We start from the raw sequence: 25,791 nt of genomic DNA, 5'->3' as shown, positions 1-25,791 counted from the left end.
GTGTGTGTGTGTGTGTGTGTGTGTGTGTGTGTGTGTGTGTGTGTAATTCAGAATTCCATTTTCATTAAGAATGAAGTGTTTACAGGATCAGTTTACAGAGGATTTAACTTGTATTCTGAATTAAAGACTAATTAAAGCTTCCATGTAAACCATCCATGAAAAAGCTACTTAACCTCCAACTTTTCTATAGAAACACATACTGTACTTCTAAAGGGCATTGCACTAGTTATTCTAAATGCTGACATGAATGTTGATCACGTGATAAATAAAACAATAAATACCTCACAGGAAGTTGGAGAAAGCAGTGACGTTAATAATTAAGAAAATAAAAATAAAACATGTCACTGTTTGACCAGGAATACCGTGGAATAGGCTTCAGTGTCCTACCACTTAAACAGTGTGAATAAACGTGTAGCAAATAAATATAGGCAATTATTAAGCAAAGAAGGCTGAATGAATAGCTTTGTTAGAGCCCAAAATGTAACAATACCTGAATTGTTTTTGTTTTTTGTTTTTTTTACAAAACCTGAAAATATACATATATATATATATTGTCTGCCTCATAATGTCATAACGAATAACAGTAAAAAGTTATGTTTTGAGTCCAACATTATTATTTTTCATAACAATTTGGGTACTGTCACATTTCGGGTCATTGTTACATATCAGTGTCTAACAAAGTTATTATTAATAATAATAATAATAATAATAATAATAATAATAATAATAATAATAATAATAATAATAACGTTTTATTAATTGCTCTTTAAACGGTGTGTTTCCATAGAAAAGGATCAACAGCTCGTTGTAAAGAATAAAGAGGGAAACAAAGCTCAGTCTTTATTCTAACTCCATGGTGAACTCAGATACGGCCTCTTAGCAACAGTTGCCACGGAGACAGGCATACGTCATCGCAGAGCGGTTGCCATGGCCCTCCTGACGTCAAAGCCCCTGAGAAGCTGCGTGGGAGACCCCGTTAAAAAGTTGCCATGGATACTGGCGGGGGGATGGGGTGGGGCTCGAAGGAAGCGGAAGTGTCATAGCAGGCGGAAGTGGTACTGCCCTGAATAGCCCGAGCAGCGGACGGAGGACGGCTGGACAAACCGCCATCGGAACAGAACCCCGGACTCCTTTTACGCTCCGAAATGTAAGCTGAATCACTCACGACTCGATAACGGTTCGGTTTGTGGGTCTAGCGGCGCATTTCCAGAGGTAGGCGCGGACACGGCGGCCTCTGCGGCGGGAGGTGCCTATTGTGGTCCGGGGCTGGGTGTGAGCCGTTTAGGCCCCGGGTTGTGGCCGAACGTAGACGGGGTTAAAAGCGAGCTGGATTCGAGCTCCAGCACCGTGTCCGGGGGCGTCGTGGTGCGTGTTGTGCGGTGGATGCGGGTGCAGATGTGTGCGTGCGCCGTCGGGAGTGCCCGTCGATGCTCGTGTGAAGGGGAGGGCCATTTTGACAGCTTAGCACGAGCCGCAGCGGCCTTCCGGAGACCTACCGACGGAGGCTCGCGGTCCCGGTTCCGGTCGAGCCCCGTGTCCACCTGCTGGAGCGGACCAGCCCGGGCTTCGTCTTCAGCCCAGCACCGTCATGGCGCATGGGAAACGGGGAAAAACGCCAACACACCCTCATGTTACACCCGGAGCTTTGACTCAACACACCCCGGGCCTGTTTTAATTACTAATTTTAATCAGGCGTTTCTGTCCGTGAATAAAACACGTTCCGTTCAATAATCTAAAGAATCGCTCGTGAGATTGAACTGGGTCAGGTGTGGTTAGCACTGAAGCTAAACGTGAGCCCGTGTTGTAGCGGATTAACTGGTTCCCGTGTTACTTAGTGACCTCACTACGGTAATGTCTACAGCACATAACATAAATACACACTACGTCATTTTTAGATGCAAAATCATGTTTAACACGTTAAACACTAGAATACTCTTTAAAATAGTGGTGTGTCTTGTAAAATAAAAAACATTTATTGCAAATTTGTATACATCAATGTATCTGAAACATAAGATAATTTACATCAATAATAAAAATTTAATAAAAACTAATGCAATAAATTGATACAACGCAAAGCTGCTTTACATATGACAAAGAATAACAATAAAGATTAAGGAAAAAAGCAAGTTTGAACAAGTGAGTTGTGAGGAGGGTTTTAAAGGTTCAAAATGAATCTGCATCCAATGCTGTATCTTACTTTAATTTAAAAAAATAAACATAATTCTGCCAAAAACTTCACTGCTGAATAAATTCACACCTAATTTAAAATTATTCTTTAAAAATGGTATAAAATTATCAGAATGTTCCACACACTACATTTAAGTTTTTTCTTATTGTGGAGATGATAGAAAAAATAACGGCAGCCTGATAATATGGTTCCACACTAAAAATGTTCAAAAAGAACATATTTAATATATTTATTTTATTCAATCCAGTAGTGTTTGTAAGCTAAATTGGCAAAATAAATTAAATCATATGTGTTTTGTTGAGATCAAACATTACGATTGTATAGCACTGGCTGTGTGAAGGGATTTATTTTAAATTATGATACATGCTTTAATTTGAAATTAAAATAGATTAACTAAAATTTAAAAAAAAAAAAAGCATGCATGACATTTTTTCTTTATCACTTATCAAATCAAACTGTATTTATAGAGTGCTTTTCATATATAAAATATAATTCAAAGTGCTTTACGTCATTAAGTGATATGAAGACAATAATAGGTGCTTTGTGTTGAAATTTATGACTTTTTGGTGTGTGTGTGTGGTTACAGAAGGAAGTTCAACTTAAAAACATCTTCCTGCTTCCTTACCACACACAAGCATGACCATGTCTTCAGTAAACAGGCTGTAGATGTTTTACCTGTGAAGAATTACGCATTTCCTTTCTCTTTTGCTGCATTTTTGTGAGTGTCACCGGTTAGCACGGTCACCAGTGTGTTCGCTACGCGGAGCGGTGACGTTTGGCTAGCAGCATGCTAGCTCCGGCTAATCTAGCTCTCCATCTTAAAATTCCGCAAGAGAATGCGACGGGAGGGCGTAGCAGTGAGTGGACCTGCATGGTTGGAATTACTACGAACGTTTCCTTTGTGACAGATACATTTATTAAACTAACGACGCAAAGCGAACATTTGCGCATGCATTTTTAAAAACGTTTTTAAGCCTTGGGTGTAGTGGAACAAGTGTCTCCGTTGGAAGACTCACACTTTCCCCTCTCGGTGTGTGTGTGAACCGTAGTGTGGAGGCGTTAGCTCCTTAGCTTAGCTCAGCGTGTTAGCTTCATGCTAACCTGCAGCCACTCAAACATAATCAATGGCTCCGTCCTGAACCAATGCGGCATTTATGTCCTAGCATCATCTAACTGCACATTCTACAGAGAATTTTAGTGTAAAATCTCAGTGACGCATTGGCAACAGGTCAAGGTGGAATTTAAAGGGCCATATACATAAGTGGCAAAAATACTGCATTATTGTGCCCTATTTATTTAGTTTTTATCACGTTCACATTTAATTAGTGTATATACTAGAGGTGAAACTCTATTAGAAAAATGAATCTAATTTGCATTTATTTAATCTCAATTATTCTTATTCATGGGTGCCCACATTGTTTTCAATGAAGGGCCAAAATTTAATGGCATGGAGGGCCGGGGGCCACAACTAAACATTCATGTTTCAGTGCATGAAATTAAATATGCCAATAACACAACTGTGCAAAATAAACACTTAAAGTAGTTTTGAAATTGAATAACACTTTTCTTTATTGTTTCATGGCGTAAAATAGTGAAACATTTAAATGTCTTCAAATAAATTTAGTGCAGTATAAATTAAACAAAATGGGACACAACGAACATACCCCGCCTGTACAATCAAAACACTACATTTTCCCTGTATGGAAAAATCCTTTAAAACTCGAGAAAATAATGTAAATGGACCTCAGCTTTAATCATAATAATGATAAATCAGTTTTATATAGCGCTTTTCAAAGATAACTCAGATGCTTTACATGAAGCTTTTTATAAGTAACTACTGTATTACATAATTAATATTTAGTAAAATAAAAAATTCAAATATGGGCAGCGGGCCAAAACTAATGGCTTGCAGGTAGGGCTGCACAATTATAGTCAAAATGTTAATTATGATTATTTTTTATCAATATTATAATCACAATTGTTAATGGAGTTATTGCGCTACTTTTAAACAAACAGTATGTGTACAGTTTTCAGTCCAAAATAAAGCTTTAAATAAGAATTATGCTAGAAAAAATTAAGTAAATTAAGCCAAGAATTTAAAATGTTCCAAAAGTTAACTGAATAAACACATTATTACAGAGTGCAGAGCCCATATTTTAAATGTAAATATTGTCAACGATCAGATTAATTTAATTTTGGAAACCAAAATCGCGATCACGATTCAAGTTGTGCAGACCTACTTGGGCGGCCATCTTCTAACTTAATCGTTTGACACAAATAGAAAAAGCAACGTTTTTCTATTTTAAATGTATTTTGGTTTATGACCGAATCAATGAAAACAATAAATGAGCTTAAACAATAAAATAGTGTTTATTATTTCATCACTGACTGTTAACATAATATGAATAAAGAATGATTGCATTTTTCACAAAGCAATAACTTAAATTTAACTAAGATATAATCATGCTTTTCTTGATTTTTTTTTTTTGTAAACTTTACAAAACAAATGTGTTTTTGTGTAATAAATTATTTCCAAACAAAAGCAAATAGAATTTGGAGTCTGATACAGAAATATTATAAAACATTTAGAACACACTCTATGTAAACGGGTGCTCAGAGATGGAAATGTCACATCTTGTTTTGTGTATTAAAATAAAAACACAGCACTTAATACAGAATATTTCAGAGAAGTGGAAACTGAACAGTGTAAAATAGTTAAAATATGTGTAGCATGAAATAAGGGGAGGGCTCTGTAGTTATTTATGTCAATGTACGCCCAGGGGACAATTGTGGTTAAATTCTTATTATATTTTTTTATTAAATTATTTAATCAGGTTTGTTTTTTTGATTTGGTGGGTTTAATGTTACCCCATGTGATAAAATGATTTTATTTCAATAAAAATGTTAGTGTGACACTCCAGGTTTAATGGGATGTGATTTGGTTTTAAATGTATAAACAGTAATTTACTTAAATATAAAAAACATTCCTGGATGATTCTCAGTTCCTCTTGTTATTTTAGATCCAGACATTGAGCTTAGTTGTTAGGGATGGCTCGATAAAACTTTATCATGATATTAATATCTATATTATGTTAGCAGGAATCATTGATACTTTAGACTCATTTTGCAATGTGAAATATTAGAAAGACTTGATCAGGTGATGTTACTTTATTATTAAACCAATGGTTTACAGACATTTGAACCTTAAACTGAAGAATATTCTACAATTTAATTAAAAAAAGATAAGACCATAAAAAATAACCTCAATAAATTAAGTAAAAGCAAAAAAATGATGGACAGAAGAGGCTGAAGTGGATTTTAGAAGCAGGTTTTGTTTTATAATATTTTCTAATATCTGATTGAGACATTTATTAATTATTCAGCTGTTTATGCATGTTCATTGTTTTTTTTCTTCTCTCTAATAGATTTGTACTTAATACCAGCAGATGATTGATTTGTTATTTCTGTTCCTTATTAAAATACTAGTAATTACTCAACATAAATTAATTAACCTATTATTACTGCATGTGTGTGTATAGTAGATTTTTAGTTTAAGACAGTATTGCAGGCAGGTGATCATAATGTTATGGATTATTATTATTAGTGAATAACTGTGTATTCTGCAGCTAATTATTATTTTAGTATTTTGAGTAGTTTTTGGCTTGGCTGTATCAGCTCTAAATGTACAACAGTAAATATAAGAATTTAAATAATAGAAAAACATGAGTAAAAAATAAATTAATGGGTAGTTTTGGATGGATTTACAACAAAGCTTCAGCTTAAAGTGGTTTTTAACCTCTATTAAAGATGTTTTAGTCGCCATATTTTGTCTTTCCTCTGGGTTTGGATTAGGAATCAAGGTAAAAAAAAAAAAAAACTATTTGTTAAAAAATTTTTCGGAAAGAACCACATCATTACCCATCATTCCATGTGTTTATATGTTAAAACATTTTCCTAACTTGAATTTACTGATTTCATGATGACCAAATAATATACTGAGTTTGTGTTTCTCAAATGCAAGCATTAGAAATATGGGTTTTTATAATGTACATTTTTATTTAAAAATAATAGATGATAAAAATATTTTGATTGGATAATGAACTTAATTTAAAGGGGTGTGATGGGAGGTGACCTGAAATGATCAAAACTATAGAAATAAATCTATAACACTGAATCAGTGTTTTTCAACCTTGGGGTCACCTTAAAAATGTCTAGTAATTAAATTATTGTTAGTTTCAATGTAAATTATTGTTAGTTAATATTATGTAATAATTACCACACACAATCTCAAACAAAATTATTTTAAACTTTCACTTTCTCAAATATAAATCTAGTTCAAACAAAATCCAGTAAAAAAATATTGAATGTTTGTGGCGTTGCCAGAAATTTGTGATATAAAAATGGGGTCACAACCCAAAAAAGTTTGGGAACCACTGCACTAAATACCGTTTCATTCCTGATCCATCCTGATTCATTCGTGATCTACAGTTGTATTTTCATAGCATTCTGAGAAAAATATAGTTGGACAAAAGGGGGGACTTGATTCAGAAATAAGGGGGTTACATTTGAGAACCACTTCTAAAATACACTATTAATGCCAGGATGTTGACTGATATCTGTCAATCTTTGAAAGATGATATTATAAAGCTTTATTACTGAGTTTCAGGTCCAGGAATAGATACATTACATATTTAAAATGTTAGAATAAACTTATCCTCACTCTAACTCCAACTTATCTGGTTTGAACTGAGAAATCAACCTTTCAAAAGCAGTGGAAACGCTTTTCTTTAGTGCTGAGATGTGTATCTAAATGGATAAAATGCTCAAATGTGCGTCGAGGAGCAGAACTCACATCCCACGGTACCATGCGTAGGTTCCTGTGTTCTAGTGGTGCTAAAGGCCTAGTGAAATGGAACTAGAATATCCAGTTGTTCTGAGGGGAAGGTGTGGCATCATCTCTGTTAATCCTTGTTTCTGGAAAAAAAAAAGTTTCTTCATTGGTTCTCATGTCCATTGTGAACATCTCAAACAGTGGTGACACACAGTTTTAATTTCACACATGTTGGAGTGTTTCATGGCCCTAAATGCTGCTGACTCTGGTTTAAACCAACATAGTCATTAGTTTCAGAGCTTTTGTTTTAAAAATTTAAATTAAATTCTCATCTAGAGTTGGCACAAGGGATGTAAGAGTATATCCTAAATTAGCTAAAGATGGGCTTTAGTCAGTCAAAAAAAACATAATTCCTTAAAAATATGTAAATTCAAACTCGGGAACATAAACTGCACTTAAGAAAAAGAAAGTCTCCTCTATATTACTTTTCTTATATTTACCTCCACCAAGCACAGAGTGGAAGGTTATGTTTTACCCTGCGTTTATCTGACTGTCTGTTAGGAAGATAACTTGAAAAGTTAGGAACGGATTTGGATGAAATGATCAGGGAATGTTGATAATGGGACAAGGAACAGATGATTACATTTTAGTGATGTTCTGGATTAACAAAAAATGAGAAAAAAAGGAGCTGTGGCTTATGGGTAATGTAGTAGTGGTAGGGAGTGCATTGTGTATGCCTCGCCCAGTACTGGTGCTGTACTTGGCAAAGGTCTTCGCTCTCCGAGTGCTCTGGTTTTGTTCTGTTTTAAAAATATATATATTTTAGTTTAAATTTGCATGGTGATTAATGAAGAAATGTGCAGTTAATTTTTGTAAGAGAATTCTAAGAAAATATATTTTTTTAAAAATTCTCAACAATTTAAATAAAAAAGATTTTAATTAAAAAATGATCTATGTATTTAAAATGAAGAGTTAAGTGCATCATTATATTCCAATTTTTGATCAAATGGGGATTTGAATCGAATCGTGAACCCAGTATTGGGAATGGAATGTTTGGGTGAGTGTATCCTTACACCCCTAGTTAGTGTTTCATGGACTTAAATACTGTTTTTAAAAAAAAATGTAATTCCGAGCTCTGAGTTTCCCCATTCCTGTGGCCATTTCCTCATTTTTCCCTGTTTAGAGGACTTTACTGATTAATAAACTTTCCAAAATCATAGCAAACGTTATTAATGTTACATTTTTTTATGCTTCACATAATTAGCCAAAACATGATGGTTCTATCAAAATCACACTTGAGCGATGATGTTAGCCACACTGCTAAACCCTCAGTTAAACAGGAAAATTCCATGAAAATGTGACATGCTCCTTATCCCTAAACATTATTTATGAAAGTTTGAATTATCAACAACCAGCAAATGCAGCTGTGTAATTGGAGGATAAACTGATCACCAGGTAACTTGACCACCAGTTCAGCCAATACACCATCAGTTAAACCTGTTTTTTTACCTTTTCAGACATGATGCAGTCATAATAATCTGAACCAACACATTTCTGAGGGTTATTCTATAAAGGAGGGTTAACAAACTCTGAGTCTATCCATAAACTCTGGGTATCTGATTCCATTACAGCTGGCATGAAGTGGGTCAATCAACCCTGAGTATGTAAACCTTGGGTTACTTACGTGCATGATAAAAAGCCATCATAAATGGATCAGAGAATAGTCAAACTGCCATGACAACCAAATGGAATAGTGATTTATTCACCCTAATAGGTGAAATGAGCAGGTGTTTGAGGAATATGATCCTGTTTTAAAGGTGTATTCAGTCTTCAGTGACTATAGTGGCTTAAATCACATGTAATTAGTCGCACTTTTTGGTCACTTCAGCTCTTTAGTGAGTGACGAGCGGTGAATAATATGAATAAAATGTGTCTGAGGAGACGTGTCAGCAGCATAGGATGTCTACATAGAGTCCTCCTGTTACACTGGATATAAAGACAGTGACTGCCACTTGATATCGAATCAATTATATAGATTTTTAATGTAATAATGTCACCAGAGTCATCTCGACGTCCTAAAAATAGTCATTAAAAAACATTGAAGCGGGATGCGAACCCGCGACCCTTCACTTTCAAGAGCAGCGTCACAATTCACTGCGCCATCATATCCTCAAAGAGACGTGATCTACAGATTTAACTGTATAACAATGTAAAACAATAATCGAGCCTTAGAAGTGGATTCATTTAAATGATCATCTCCTCCTTTATATTATCTACAGGTTTGTATTCAGTGAACTTTACTACAGACGTCAGTAGATGTTTTAATGCAGATCAACCTCTGTGTCTTTCACTTAATGATCTACATCTACAATGTTATAAAGAAAACTACCGTTATCACAAAAAAAACCGTGAAGCAACACATTAGTAATGATGTGAACACGTCTGTGGTGTGTGATGTTACTAATATGTTTCAGAGAAGAGTGTTAAGGTTTATTAAAGTTTTAAGAAATGGTGTTCAGGTGGGCGGAGCCAGGTAGAAACCCAGGGTTTCTTTGATTAAACCTGCCAGCGACCAGGTTTAGTTCACGGACAATGTTGCCATGGTAACATACTCAGAGAAGAACATACCTCGCGTTTAGGAATGAGATACTCAGAGTTTCTCTCATTTGAGCCTGAACATACTCAGAGTTTGAACATAATCTGCTTTATGGAACACCCCTCAGATGTTCAGTCATCGGGTAAAACACACTGTTAGACCTATTACACCTCGAGAGAGATTTTAAACAGCATCGTGTACTGAATTGGGACATATTTCTCCTTTTGTTACACTTTCTAGACATTAATTGCCCGTTTTCTGGTGAAAAATAGTGTAAATGCGCGATATTGTCTTAAAACAAGCATGTGAGGCATTTCCGTGTCTTGTTGGTGTCAAATTTAGTTAGAATAAATGGGTTGCATTGTTTTTTCAGTTTCAGAACATTAGCATTCTGTCTGTTTAGCACCATCACAGAAAATCTGATTTGTTTTGTGAAATAAAAAGATCACAAGAGGTTTGTGTCAGGTAAATCTGTCAGTTATGGAATAAACTACAAAATGCGATTTCTCTTGTATGATTTAAAAGTGAAAAAAATAAGTGTGTGTGTGTGTGTGTGTGTGTGTGTGTGTGTGTGTGTGTGTGTGTGTGTGTGTGTGTGTGTGTGTGTGTGTGTGTGTGTGTGTGTGTGTGTGTGTGTGTGTGTGTGTGTGTGTGTGTGTGTGTGTGTGTGTGTGTGTGTGTGTGTGTGTGTGTGTGTGTGTGTGTGTGTGTGTGTGTGTGTGTGTGTGTGAGATGAGTTTTCCTAATCTCAAGTTGTGTACGTAAAGGATTTTTTACTCCCTGAAGCTTGTGGTTTGGAGTTGATGTTACAGAGTGACGGTTGAACGCGAGGCTGTGGCCTACTTAGACCAACACATTCATCTGGAGAAAACAATGGCCTCAGGGTGGACATAGCACCACGGAAACAGCCATGATGTTTACTAAAGGGATCTTCCACTTTGAAATGTACTTATTAGTAGATCCTTGTCTAGCATCCATATTGAGGTTTTCACTAACCTCAGATGCTGCGTTTTTTTTCTTTCCTTCATCATTTGAATAATGTACATGTTCACCAATCAGAATCGCCAAGAGCCGCCTTCCTGGGCTGCTAGCCAATCAGAGGTGGTTACAGGACACATGCTTGTATGCACTGCAGTGAGTCTGTTACCCCTCAGTTGAGGTTGCTAACAACTACACTAGGGCCCTATAAAATCCATGTTAACGGAATCGACCATTGATAACGGAATTTACAGTTGAACACAGAAATGGACAGAATTGGGTTGAAATGCTGTGAGGAAAAGGTTTTTTTAATGGGGAAATGTTCCGGGGACCACTTATTATGGTGCACCGCCCACCCCACTCCTATCCTGGCCACTTCAAACATCGTTTAAACTGCGCAACTCATCACTGACTCCTAAATCAGAGCAGCCAGTGCCCACTTAACTTTAACATGTCTGTTAACCTCCGTCTGTTTCTCATGTTGCGCTTTTGTGCTCTGTGAAAACATGAGTCAGCTTTAATCATCTTCACCTGCTCAGAGCATTTAAACATCTCATCAGAGCTACACAAGATCTGTGGATGAAGTTGTTCTGTTGTTGTGGACGAGACCATCGATACCAGGGATCGTAGAGTTTAAAACATCATAGATTAATGATAACTTCTGATACTGTAAAAGATTCTGACCCCTAGTGGTGAAATAACTGATGCGTTCTTGAGTCCATTTATTTTTGTTTATTTATTACGGTCTGGAATGATGTCATTAGGATCATTTAAATTTGGTTAATTTAAATTAAGTTTATCAAAATTTAATAGGACTACTTTACAGTTTTAGAGCCTGTGTTCCTCCATCTTGAAATCATGTGATTGATGATGTCACACGGCCCCACTGCCTGTAAACATCCCATTGTTTTCTATTAGAGTGAAACATTCAGCCTGATTTATAGATCATTTAGTAGATTTTTCAGTCAAAATGACAATTTGTGCTGATTTTTGTTGCTCTAAATAATCAGGCAAAGTTGTTTGGAGAAAGACGATTAAAAACAGTTGTGACTAGGCCTGGGCAGTATATCAAGATTCAAGATATATCTTGTTTTCTGTCTTGGTGATTTAAAAAAAAAAATTACAATATCGCTAGTGATGTCCTGATCCGATATTGATATTGGTCCGATATCAGCCAGAAAATGAATATCAGATTTTATCGGATTGCATCTAAAATCACAGATATAAGCTCTCCGATAAAATGTTCCGTTCCAGCATTTCTATCTATAGGCGACTGTGGTTCACACTCCAACACAGTAATCTATTGTTGCTGACTATTGTTCTTTGTTTGAGTAACATCACATTCCACACCACAAAATAAGAAATAAACATGTATGATTCATGCTGATTTATCGGCTCAATATTGGTACCGACGATAAGCAAGGCTGCAATATCGGTATCCTATCGAAAGTGAAAAAGTTGTACTGGGACATCCCAAAATATCTCCTATATCAATATATATTTATTGATAGCTTATTTTAAAATACTTGTTTTAGTACTCGTTGCTTTTGCTAATTCTAACCCAGACCGTCCCCTAAAAGAGCCACACTACAGAACTCACTCACACATGCTGTCTCTTCAAGGAGAAAAAGCCAAAAATGGCACAAATTGTCAAAATCAGCAAATTTACCCCAGAACTGTTTGTGGTTGGACTTTGAGTTGAAAATATTGAGATTTATATCATATATTGTTAATTTAGGAAAAAATATTTACATGAATTTTTGTCCATACTTGGTGCCCTAGCTAGTTCCAAGTGGTTTGGTAGGAGACAATGAAGCACAAAAGAGCTCTTACAATACCTTTACCCTACCTTAAACATTGCGCTGACACACTCTGGTGGCTGAAGTTAGTGAATCATGGACTGCAACCCCATGTCACTTTCTTGCGTTATTATTTTTGCCCAACAAAAAACCTATTAACTGTCTTTCTTCCTCTTTCCCGCAGCCTAAAAGATGGATAAGAATGACCTGGTGCAGAAAGCCAAGCTGGCAGAGCAGGCCGAGCGCTACGACGACATGGCGGCTGCCATGAAGTCGGTGACGGAGCAAGGGGTGGAGCTCAGCAACGAGGAGCGCAACCTGCTCTCTGTCGCTTACAAGAACGTGGTACGACATCTTTATCCAATGCCGTTACTGTTCACATTGAGCTAGGACAGGGGCCTCAAACTCATCTCAGTTCAGGGGCCAAATATATAGTTTGATCTTAAGTGGGCTGCAGATTTTAGGCGGAAAAACGAGCAATTTCAACATTAATGTCCCACATTTTACACGGCATATAAATGATAAATGACATGCGGCCCTAGGCAATAAGTGACAGATATCAGTCCCTGCAGGATTTTTTCTTTTATATTTCATTGATTTTTTTTTTTTTTTTTTTTTTTTTTGATTATTTAATTTGGGGAGATACAATATCTACAAATTAATTATTTGGTATTTTGGACAATAATTTGTTTTTTCAGTATATTCAACTTTTTCCTGTGGGCTGAATGTGATGGTCTAAAGGGCCAGATTTGGCCCCCGAGCCTTGAGTTTGACACTTGTTAGCTATGGCGATTGTTCCCAAACCTTCCACAGACCTGAACCCCTTCAGACTTTAAACCTAAAGCCATGTACCCCTACTACTGCACACTTTAAAAACATCATAATGTAATGCAGGGTTTGTCAACTTTGGGGTTGTGACCCTATGTGGGGTCGCTTGGAATTCAAATGAGGTCCCCTGAAATGTCTAGTGATATGTAAAAGAAAAATACACACAACAATCTTTAACTATTCTATACTTTCACTTTCTTAAATATGAATCTAGTTTAAATAAAATGCTTGTCACTTTGTGCACTAATCCCAGCAACAACAAACAATATCAAAAGCTAATTTTAGAAAGAAAGTAAAAGTCTCTGGAGACGCCAAAAATATATTATAATGGGGTCACGACCCAAAAAAGGGTTGAGAACCACTGGTGTAATGTTGCATACAATGTAGCCTCAGTAAAATGTCTCTGAATTGTATCCATCCTGTTGAGGAACAATGTATAGTAACAAAGAATCATAATCTGTAACGATTGTAAATTGGTAAAGCAATGTAGCTCTTGTCATATTTGTGCTTTTTGATGAGATAGTCTCTCTGTCACCATGGTTACTCTTACTTCAGCTAATGTGTAATTTGTGCCAATGCATGGAGGCTCCTGTCTGCTGGTGGAGAACATTTTTATTTTTGATTAATGTACTCCCTTTGACAATTTCCAAAAAAGTGGACACAGGCCGACCTCGACATACTCAGAGTACTCAACATTTTCTTGAATCGACCTTGTAACGACAAAATAATAGATGCATAACTTTTCATTCATAAGGTGTCAAAGCATAAAGAGTCATGTATACTAGGGCTGGGCAATTTATCGAGATTCAAGACATATCAAGTTTTCTATTCTAGAGAATAGAAAATTATAATATCCCCTATGTCGAGATATATATATAATTATTTCTTATTTAATTAAATTTTTTTTAAATGATGTGAAACTACTCATTTAAATGTATTGGCTATATATGTTGGCTATCTATTTGTTCTATTTATTTTCATCCCTAATATGCTCCTTTTTTGCGTACTTGTGTCAGGTGGGGGCTCGCCGTTCATCTTGGCGTGTCATCTCCAGCATTGAGCAGAAGACGGAGGGGAACGAGAAGAAGCAGCAGATGGCCTGCGATTACCGCGTGAAGATCGAGAGCGAACTGCAAGAAATCTGCCACGACGTTCTGGTGAGGATGAGGATGAGGAGGAGGAAGAGGAGGAGGGTTGAAGGAATGGAGTGCAGACACAGAGGGAGACAAGCAGCAATCACTAAGAAAAAAAAACATTTTTAAATCAGTGCTTATGGGAAAAAAAATAATCACCATTGAGACTTAAAAGCAAAAATGTTCAAACCTAATGTTTTTTAGTCTTTTGCTAAAAATGAAAATGATTACTGCACCCCTATGGACCTTTGTTTTTTTATTTTTTTGAATTATTAAGTAAATATATAACTGTAAATATACAAAAAGGTTCCAAAAACACACAAAATGACTATTAAACACATACATTACAGAAAAATACACCAAACAACAACACAAATGTAAAAATTAGTAAAAACTAAATATTTATACAAAAAATACGCAATGACAAAAGAAAAACACAAAACTGCACTAAAAACGCTACAAAAATACAAAACAATAACTCCAGAATCACACTGCAATGACAACAAAAAACTGACTTTTACTGTAGACGGAGCAGAGATCTCTGCTCCGTCTACAGTAAAAGTCTGTCCTTCCTCCTGACTGAAGCGTCTCCATCAGCCTCAGACTCCAGACTTCGTCCACGCTGCTGCTGCTGTTGGTTCTCTCTGTTTGTCTCTCTCTCTCTGTCTGTCTGTCTCTCTCTGTCTCTTTCTCTTTCTCTCTGTCTGTCTCTTTCTCTCTTTGTCTGTCTCTCTCTGTCTGTCTGTCTGTCTCTCTCTGTCTCTTTCTCTTTCTCTCTTTGTCTGTCTCTCTTTGTCTCTCTGTCTCTCTTTCTGTCTCTGTGTTGTTACTATGATGAGACAGTGTGCCTCATGACAAAATAAGTGATCAGAATGATTCCGTGTAGCAAGAACGATTTAATATTAACAGTTTCATTATTCCACCTGGTCTAAGGCGACGGAGCTTGGCATGAAGCTTATAAAACTGGGAAAAATCCACGTCAAATCCAAGCCGCGTCATTGTTTAGGCTGCAGGGTTCAAAGCGTGGGAAAAAAGTAGAGGATTATAGTCCGGAAATTACAGTACTTGGACAAAAAAGACAACAGAAAGATGCAAAAATACACATGACTCTAATAAACATACATTACAGAAAGATACACCAAATGACAAAAATATAAAAATGAGTTAAAAAAAAAAAAAAAACTAAACCAGTGAAATCGCACACGCTATTTTACTTCCCCTTCATAACACTACAGAGTGTGTACACCTCTTTGTACATACAACCTTCAAACACACACTCATTTGGCCATAATTGAAAACTCTACTTAAGGTGAAATCCGTAACTTTCAAATCCGTAACTTTCAGATCCCTCCCTCCCCTGCTCTCTAGCCCTGCCTCCAAAGTCCTTCCCTCAGAGGAGCTAACAAGCTAACGTTAGCCAGATAGCAACATCACAGTAATATAACATGCACTGTTAAAAGCATATTACTGCAGCACTTCTCTCAATGTACACGCACCAATCTATCAGTAGCAGCAGCAACAACACGGTGTCACTCACAGCAGCCCACCTGAGGCTGCAGTGAGAGCAGCATGCACACAAACGACACCTGTATTACAGAGTTGTAGTGTATCGATTACAAAACAAACATAATGTATATCAAGCAGCAGTAATGACCTTTTAAGCAGAAAAGTCGCCAATTCCATCTTCTACTCCAGACTATACACTGTAAAAAAGATCCAGGCACTACCTTGCTATGACCTTTGTTGTGTTTTGGCCACAACGAAAGGGGGCGGGGATTGTGAGCAACAGCTGTCACAGTTCATCAAATACTATCCTGGCTCTGATTGGTTCTTTTTGCTTATATGCAAATATGACGAGAGTTACGTACTGCACCTTTAAGCTCCCACATGAAGACATTCTTCTGACGGGCACTGTACTAGTGTTTTATGATAATAAAGTGCAATTTTACAATGGTTGGATTTATTTTTCTAATGGTTTTGTACCTACCAAGACTGTAAATAAGATGTTTAAAAACCTTATTACTGTTGATTTTCAGGATAAATTAAAAACAAAAATACTTGAATTTGTTGGTGAACACTTTTCAGTGAAACTCGTCCTAATAACACAAAATATTAAAAAAAAAAATTTAATAGTTCATCTGTCATATGAAACTATATAAAATCATCTTATTTTTAATTTTTTTTTTTTACATCTCAATATTCTAAGCAGGGAAGTTGTTTCACAGCTTCTCCTGACTCATAGCTATTAAATGTCTATAATTAGTCGTAAATTTAGATATTTGTCATAGCTTTCTAAAAGAGGTGAAAAAGAACAGGTTATTTTATTGGTAATATATAATAAATATAATTACGGATGTTAAAAGAATAGAAACTGAGCAGAGCCGTTTCAGGTCTTGTTTTTTTAGCGCATGAACAAACGTCTAATATTATCCTCAAGGTCAAACTGTTCAGGGATGAATAAAGAGAGATGAGTAGAATCGACCACATCAGATAAATCTGTGGTATTAACAGTAAAAACATTTATTCATTTACCTTTGTCCATTATACTCCTAATGTCAACAATTATATTCTACAAACATGGTGAAAGACTTACAAACAAAACATGGTGCCCACACGCAGAACCTCAACTGTTAATTTAGCAAATGCGTAGTGGTTTATTTACTAAATTAGGGCCCTATAAAATCCTTTACGTTTAACTTTTCCAGTTTTTTTAATTCATTTTTTAGAAATATTTTATCTTTCTTTTCCAGAAAATATTGGTTTTCAACTCCTGTGAGGAAATAAAAGTAAATTTTAATAAATAAAAAAACAGAAAACCATAATTAACCAAATGTATGTGAAAATAAGTGTAATTTAAAACCACGCGTAAGCGACAATTCAAAGGTAGATAAAGATGCACTGACATGGATTAATCAGATTATTTCTAATGTTATATAAAGACACCCAGTTTACCCTCAAGGGTCAATGGCTTACTGAATCTGATCAGGTTTATTGATTGTTTTAGATCAATTGTAATGATTAGACAAAAATGTTTACATTCCTCTTGCAATGCATCATGGGATGGTTGAGTATATGAGTAGTAAAGTCCCCATATAGTGTACATCAGGGTATTTCTGGCATGCTTAATCTTTTCTTTCTGTCTGTTGTTTCCTGTTAAATAAACTATAAAGGAAACAAAGCCTCGTTATTAGTTCATATCGGCCGATGTCTAATAATTGATTTTAAAGCAGAAATCGGCCAATGACGATAATATCGTGCATCATCACCGTCTTAAACCTAAAAAACGCTCAAATTTATCTCATCAAAAACCAGTAGTGCTAGGCGATATGACCAAAGATGTATATCACAGTTTTTTTTTTTTTTTCTTGTATAATCAGGTGTTCACAACATGTTCTACTGGTTGAGATGAATTACTGCAGTACACTGACTTATGATGCTCTATTTTACTGTCATGAGTGAATATTGTAGAATAATTCCACACTAGTAATAATAGACGTTTTCAACAGCAGCCCAATGGCTCGTTGCTGCGCTAGCTTAGCTTTAGCATTAGCTTGATGTCTAGCTTTAAATGCTGCATACTCAGTGGTGTGGTGGTTTCTTATGGTGAAAAAGGTAGAGTTTTGTTTGCAGCTCCACCAGGAATTATTTCCGCTTTATCGGAATTACAAATTGCGATTCTTTGCGCTTTTTTTTTTTTTGTGTATTACTGCTGACATGCTAAGCTAACCGTGCCTCTGTGTCCGTGAGTGTAGTTCTCCTGTAGCAGAGGCATGCGCACGCAGACACGTGCTCACAGCTTTCAATTGTCTTTCTGATCTATTTACACGTATGATTTACACCGTAACTAACACCAGAGCGCTACTGTTTACCTTCATATTTAGAAGTGTAACGTTGAAAAGGGTCTGAAACGCGACGCAGCGTAACGTTCTGAAAGCTGTGTTATCAAATACACCTGTACGGTGGTATATTAAAAGTTTATATCATAAAGAAAATATATACCGGTATTCAGTATGAACCGGTGGTTGAGTGAAGCTGTGGATATAAAAATACTGAAACATGTGAAACGATCCAAGCCCTCGGCCTGAAACTCTTTTAACTCCAGTTCATCAAAACACACACACACACACACACATCTGCAGGTCCCACTGACTTGTGTGTGAACAAAGCAGCTTTAGTCTGTGCTAACGTTAAGGCAGATCACATGGTCTCAGAAAGAGCAGGAATGACCGTCATGTGTTGTTTAATGTCACCCTGTCGACAGCCAACATAAATAAACGGCATAGGACTGAGTTCACACACTGATCAACAGCTTTTTTAACTCTTAACTGAAAAACATTATTTCATTTTCATTTCATTGATTTATTTATTACATACTGAAGAAAAAACATTAAATGTGCAAGGAGAGAACTAAGAGTTCCGCCCCTTTCAATAAGCGCAAGCAATTTCGAATACTGGCTAACAAATACACACTTATAAAATTATGAGACAAAATGCGCAAAAACTTTGATTCATGAGGAAAAATATATAAAGTAGAAACTAAATCTATATCAAAATACAAACTTAAAACATGTATGCATACATACGTACACCCATAAACACTTGCAAATACAAACATAAATGAATGAGATGTTTTTTAAAGGTTGAGTAGGATATGGATCTTATTTGTGGCTGTAAAGGTAAATTAGAGAATAATTAGTCATTATTGTGTCTTGTACAGTATGATTTTATATTTAAAGTAAAAGTGATGGAAACATCTTGCTCACTATAAATAAACATGTTTGATAGATGTTTAACTTGTGATTTGGTAAAATCGCAAAACGAGTGAAAAGTGGAGCTGATGGAGCATTTTTTAAAAACCATTCTGGAATAATACATAGTTTCTTGAGATGGTTGGGGTATGAATCTGTCCCAGACCATATTACAATAATTTAGATAAGGAAATAAAAAGCTGTAGTTTAAAGTTAAATGAGCAGAAGATATTAAAGAAGTCGATCATGAAAAGCTTAAGCATAACATTAGAAATAGTAGTGCAACATAAACCAGGTCCAATAGTTGAAACACACAATTTATTGGAGGAATTTAACATCTACAAAATAAACTTAACAAAAAAATTTACCTCAACTGCAGAAAACTAAAGTTACAAAATGTTTGTTTTATTTACGTTAACCACATTTTAAAGTGATTATGAGAACAATCACTGAACCACATTGTCTTCAAATGACAGATTTTAGGAGTGAATATTGTAGAAATATAAATGACTGTTTATTTTTTCTACGAAAATCTTTCATTTTTTCAAACCTTATGAATGTATATAGTTATTCCTAATATTTTACAGATATTTACAGTAAGCAAAGTAGGATTACAAACATAGTTTATTTTTGTTTGAACGCTCTGCTGATGTTTTGTGTTTTTCAGAATCTGCTCGACAAATTCCTCATTGCCAACGCGTCTCAGGCGGAGAGCAAGGTGTTCTACCTCAAAATGAAAGGGGATTACTTCAGATACCTGTCGGAGGTGGCCTCTGGGGACTCAAAGAAGGGTGAGTGGGTAACACACGGGGTGCAACACATGCACAAAACTATACAATACAATGAAATGTACTTAAATAATATAATAATGTGGTTGAATAAATAAATGAGGAAACTTAAATGCCCAAACAGCAGCAGCAGCTCGACACACATGAAATGGTTAGCCTGTTAGCTAACGCTGCAAACTGCATGAGTTAATGTTGAGTTTCAGCTACGTTTGTATAAACACAGTTTCATGTAACATGAGATTAAACTGATAAAACTTTGTCTTTATGAGAACTAGGGATGCACGACATGAGAATTATTGGTTCAAACTGAAAATGAGAAACAAAGGCTGAAACATCCAAACAAATGATTGATTAATATTTATGGCTCTGAATATTAACTAACCTTAAATGTGTTTTCCATGTAAACCTCAACTCATAATACTAGTTACATGTAAACACGGAGCAGAATGCTTTAATTCTGAATAATTAAATCCAAATTAAAAAAAACTCACATATGTAACTGTGGCCATTGAAATTGTCCAGGTCTCTACATTCTACTGCTGCGTTCACACCAGACGTGGCACAAATTTTCATGATGCTGGCACTGTGCCAAAGCTTCTGCAGGATTCTTTATATTCGCTTCATAAGCGCGTTTAAAGCAAATATAAAAAAAGGCTCCACCCAGACTCCCTTTCTTTTCACCATCAACTATGGAGGACATTAGTAAAAAAGCTGAGGAGCCGTCAAAACGCTCGTCCGGTCCCGGTATGAACCTGGTCATGTGGTAGAGCGCCGGGTGGTCACACACACGTCTCAATTATGTTCTCCTCCATGCTGGAGTGGGTGAAAAGACCAGTTTCTGCGTTGACGCCCTGATGTCATTGTCAAGAAGGACTCTGATTGGTTAGTTGAATATTTTCAACTCTAACAAATGATGAATGTCACGGAAAAATGGGAGCGTGCACGTCGCGGCCAACGCTCTAGCAGCGCAGATCAAACGGCGCCGTCCAACAGGGTGCAACTAACGACAATTTTAATAGTCAACTAGTCATCGATTATTGTAACGCTTAATCGACTAATTGGATGATGAATCATGCAATTATTTGCTCTGTTGCTACAATATTTTAAATGTGGCTTGGAACAGCTGAGCTTTTTTATTTTCAAAGGTGAAATGCTCCCAGACGAGGGATGGGCGATAGACTAAAAATGTATCCCAATGATTTCTGCTATTTCTCACGGTAACAATAACAATTACGATAAATATAAACAATAAATAAAACTATTCCCACTTAAAGCGTAAACAGGTTCTTTACAAACACAAATTAAATTAAATACATCATCACTAGGGATGTAACGATTCACTCAACTCCCGATACGATTCGATTCACGATACTGGGTTCACGATACAATTCTCTCACGATTTTTTCATTTACAAAATGGGACTGTAGACAAAAATTTTTTTTAGAAAAAAAAACTAGAAAATACTGTATTATTTTCCTTTTATTTTTCATTGTCAAAAGAATTCCTTGATAAACTATTCAAAACAAAGCAATTTAACTAAAAATAAATCTTGAATTAAATAAATAAAGGAATAATACAAATGAAAATGAAGCCTATTAATTTAAATTCTGGTTCTATAATAAACAATTCAAAACTGCATAATAGTTATTTTTCTTTTAAAAGTGCAACTGAAAATGTATTTTGTGCCTTAACAATTGGACTTTAAAAAAAAAAAAAAAAACCGTCATTGCACTGATTTACGTCATATTTGTTTGGACCAGCAGAGGGCGCTGGTAACCCAGTGGTCGGTTGGCATGCAGTTATCTTGCAGTGAAGAAGAGAAGCTATGCTAGCAGACAGAGCTAATAGAAAAACGTGACTTTTACAGATATTCAAGTAATATTACAGATATTCTTTCGGTGCTAAAGGGGTAATGAATCATTTATTAACATATTTAAGAGTAGAAGGCAGCTAGAAAGAAAGTATTAGCAGACTCCGCCCGCCGCCTACACTTCCGGATAGCGCCCTCTGCTGGTTAAAAAAGTACTGCGATTCAATTGTCAGAAAATTGATTTCAACCGTGATAACTATTAATCGATTTTTAACTGCCTTACGATTAATCGTTACATCCCTAATCATCACTAGAATGTGATTCAGTTGTAGCATTTACATTAGAGGTGTCCCGATCCAATATTGATATCAGATATCGGTTTGATATCAGCCAGAAAACGAATATCAGATTTTATCGGACTGCATCTAAAATCACAGATAAAATGTTCTGCTCCAGCATTTCTATCTATAGGTGACTGTGGTTCACACAGTAACCGACTGTTATTAACTGTTCTCTGTTTGAGTAACATCACATGATCAAGCCTTTTCTAACATTCCACACTACAAAATAAGTCATAAAAGTCTGTATGATTCGTGTTGATATCGGATCAATATCGGCCGATATGCAAGGCTGCAATATCGGTATTGTATCGGAATTGAAAAAGTTTTATCAGAACATCCCTAATTTACACATTAAAATAAGCTACAATAGTTGCTCATTTAAAGAGCTCATGGATGATATATTATGGAATATATTAGTGTGGGTCACTCTATTAGTGTGATTGTATACAATGCATTTATTTCCTCATTTAAATTGAAATTATTTTTTTTTTTTTTAAAGCAAAAGTAACTTCAATTGTCTTTTGTTCTCTTAATATAAACTTTTTTATGAAGTCATTAGCGTTAGCTCTTAGCCCTGTCTGTATTTCAGTGTGGCTTAGCTTAGTTAGCTTTAGTCCAGTTTCCAGTTAATAATCGTTGCTGCGGGTTCATTTGTCACCGTGTTTGTGGGAACTTTAGGTGGATTTGACGGAGGAACTTAAACTGGTTTGCTTTGTTGGGGGTGTGTCTGGTCTGGTAGCGGTGTGACGCTGCACGGCAGCTTCAGGTTGACTGTGACGAGCACCGTCACACACAGTATGTGTGTGAGGGGCGGGAATGGGCAACGGCACCGCAGCGCTCCAGAGAATAAGTTGTTGACAATGTGTTTAGTCTACATTGAAGACTTAACATGCATACAGCTCTGAGCAATATATATAGTATATATAGAAGGTGAGATGAGCCACTCATGAAAAAACAATGTTCAGCTCCATCCGCAACTTAAAAAAAACGAGTGGTGACCTATTTGTATTTATTAATGTACATATGTCAGATTTAAGCCATAGGCTAATTTTCATCTTTTGTCCCTAGACAGGCTGATGTAAAAAATGTCACACTTAACAATAAGACAAGGTGAATCATATACAACAGGATTACATACAGGACAAGGAACAGATGGATCATAAAATACAGTAACTTTACATTTTAGTGTTTGTCAGTGGCTAATTAAACCATTAAACAGGAGCAGAATTCACCTCGTACAACGTCTTATTGATATTGTTTGTAATCTGGCCGTTTTGAGCTGCGTCCGGTGTGAACGCAGCATAAGAGATTTTTATGTTGGATTAGATTTTTTTCGTGGCTCCCTGCAGGTCTCAGACCACAGCGTTCTTTGGGGATTTGTTTTCTGATGTTTAGATGACTGTATTTTAAAAAGCTTCTCCTCTGGTTGTTGCTCAGATACGGTGGAGAACTCTCAGCAGGCCTACCAACAAGCCTTCGACATCAGTAAGAATGAAATGCAGCCCACACACCCCATTCGACTGGGCCTGGCCCTCAACTTCTCTGTGTTCTACTACGAAATCCTCAACTCACCTGAGCAGGCCTGCTCCCTGGCCAAGCAGGTCAGTCCATTAACACCTGTCTGTCTGTGTCTGTCTGTGTGTGTCTGTGTCAGTGTGTGTCTGACCTCTTCCTCCTCCTCTTCCTCACAGGCTTTTGACGAGGCGATCGCTGAGCTCGACACCTTGAACGAGGACTCGTACAAAGACAGCACGCTGATCATGCAGCTACTAAGGGACAACCTCACTGTGAGTTACTCTACACTCACACTGTTAGCATTCGTTAGCACTTGGTTTCAGTCATTGTTTTATGTGACACATTGTTTTCATTGCTTTAGTTAAAATAAAACTAATTCTAAACTGCATTATGTTGGTTTGTAGATTTTCATGTATTTAGCACACATTACAGTAGAAACAACATTAAAAAGCTCTGCCCCTTTCGATAAATGCCTACAATTTAAAATAAAGGCTAACAAATAAACACTTTCCTGCTCTGATGAATGTGACTCATAATGAAACAATGAAATATTCACTGTTGGCCAATCATTTGGTTTCTTGTCTTTAAAGGATCCTCCACTGTTTTTACAAATGAGGCCTAACATCTATGAATTGTTCTTATTAGTAGATCGATGGCTAACAAAACACATTTAGGACCATATTTGTTGTTATTGCCTTTTAAAAATGGGATTACCTTACAGTTTTAGAGCCTGTGTTCCTCCATCTTACAATCATGTGATTGATGATGTCACACGGCCCCACTGCCTGTAAACATCCCATTGTTTTCTATTGGAGGGAAACATTCAGCCTGATTTTTAGATCATTTAGTAGCTTTTTGAGTCAAAATGACAATTTGTGCTGATTTTGGTTGTTCTAAATAATCAGGAAAAGTGGTTTAGAGAAAGACGATTAAAAACAGTTGTGACTAGGCCTGGGCAGTATATCAAGATTCAAGATATATCTTGTTTTCTATCTTGGTGATTTAAAAAAAATCCCGATCCGATATTGATATCGGTTTGATATCAGCCAGAAAATGTTTAGATCATTTAACAGTTTTTTTGGTCAAAATACCAATTTGTGCTGCTTTTAGTTGCTCTAAATAATCAGGAAAAGTTAAAGATGTCGATGTAAACCTTTTTTGTTTACAGAAAGAGGATAAAAACAATTGTGATCTGAAAATGTATGACAGTTCCAACTCTGTGGTTTGGTAGTAGACAATGAAGTAGAGAAGAAGAGCTCTCCTAAGGGACCTTTACTCTCCCTTAAACAGTGCGCTGACACGCTCTGGTGGCTGAAGTTAAAGAGTAAATCACGGACTGTTGAAGACGGACAAACGTCCTTTTGATTGGGAGTCCTTCAACAGTCTGTGATTTACTCGCTAACTTCAGCCACCAGAGCGTGTCAGCTCACTGTAAAGTAGTCCCATTTGTAAAAGTTAATGAATATGATGTATAATAATGTACTTTGATAGACATAGATCTACTAATAAGGACATTTTGGATGTTTTAGGACACATTTGTAAAAACAGATAATATTTTTATATATACAGTATATGTAAGTTGTGACTGTATTATGTATAAATGTGAGCTAATAACTGATTATTTTCCTCTTCCTGCAGCTGTGGACATCAGAAAACCAGGGAGACGAGCCTGAAACTGGCGATGGAGAGAACTAGAGCGCACTTCACTGTTAACCCTTCCTCTTCCTCCTCCTCCTCTTCCTCCTTTGATCTTTCTCTCCTCTCCTTTCTTGGTACACAGAAATGCCCCCATTCATTCCCTCGTCCTACTTTTTCAAGCTCCGCCTCCCGACTTCCCTTCTGTATAACCAACAGCATGAATCGTACCTGAACCTTGACACATCCAAAATAATCCAATAAACTGATGAGTGGGGAAAAACCAGTAACGTTACGTTCCTCTTCTTCCCTCCATCCTTTCACTAGGTGCAAGGCCCAAAAAAAGAAAAGATATGCTCCTCCTCTTCCTCCTGGGTTTGTCTTCACATCCCTCACTCATCTTCATCTTCCCTCCTTCCTAACATCTCCATGTTCTTTAGCCCCTCCCCCTTTCTCTCTTTTAGCGAGTTAATGCATTTATATAGTTGTTCATCCCTTTCTCTTTTGGCTTTTCTTAGTGTACCGGCACCTACGGCTGGTTTTATTCCACTTTAAACAAAATCGACAAAGGTTATTAAACTATCCGTTTATTTTCAACAAA

At 36.3% G+C, this 25,791-nt stretch overlaps 2 protein-coding genes across 2 annotated transcripts in view; one reads left to right on the top strand and one right to left on the bottom strand.

Moving 5' to 3' along the window:
• Positions 1–1,528, bottom strand: part of rims4 (regulating synaptic membrane exocytosis 4) — a 43,008-nt gene extending 41,480 nt beyond the window's left edge. Inside the window, exon 1 of the mRNA XM_028446646.1 lies at positions 1,497–1,528. The gene's annotated coding sequence lies outside the window, so the exon portion shown is untranslated. The remainder of the gene's footprint in view (positions 1–1,496) is intronic.
• ywhaba (tyrosine 3-monooxygenase/tryptophan 5-monooxygenase activation protein, beta polypeptide a) lies at positions 992–25,791 on the top strand. The gene is made up of 7 exons (XM_028446648.1): positions 992–1,147; positions 12,577–12,737; positions 14,237–14,377; positions 19,769–19,892; positions 23,478–23,641; positions 23,732–23,827; positions 25,194–25,791. Exons 2-7 carry the CDS (start codon positions 12,585–12,587, stop codon positions 25,248–25,250), a joined length of 735 nt encoding a protein of 244 aa, XP_028302449.1. The 5' UTR covers positions 992–1,147; positions 12,577–12,584; the 3' UTR covers positions 25,251–25,791.

This window comes from Gouania willdenowi, chromosome 5 (assembly GCF_900634775.1).
Source record: "Gouania willdenowi chromosome 5, fGouWil2.1, whole genome shotgun sequence".
NCBI classification, from domain to species: Eukaryota; Metazoa; Chordata; class Actinopteri; order Blenniiformes; family Gobiesocidae; genus Gouania; species Gouania willdenowi.
The sequence above is the reverse complement of the archived record's forward strand: the minus strand, read 5'-3'. Positions and strand labels throughout refer to the sequence as shown.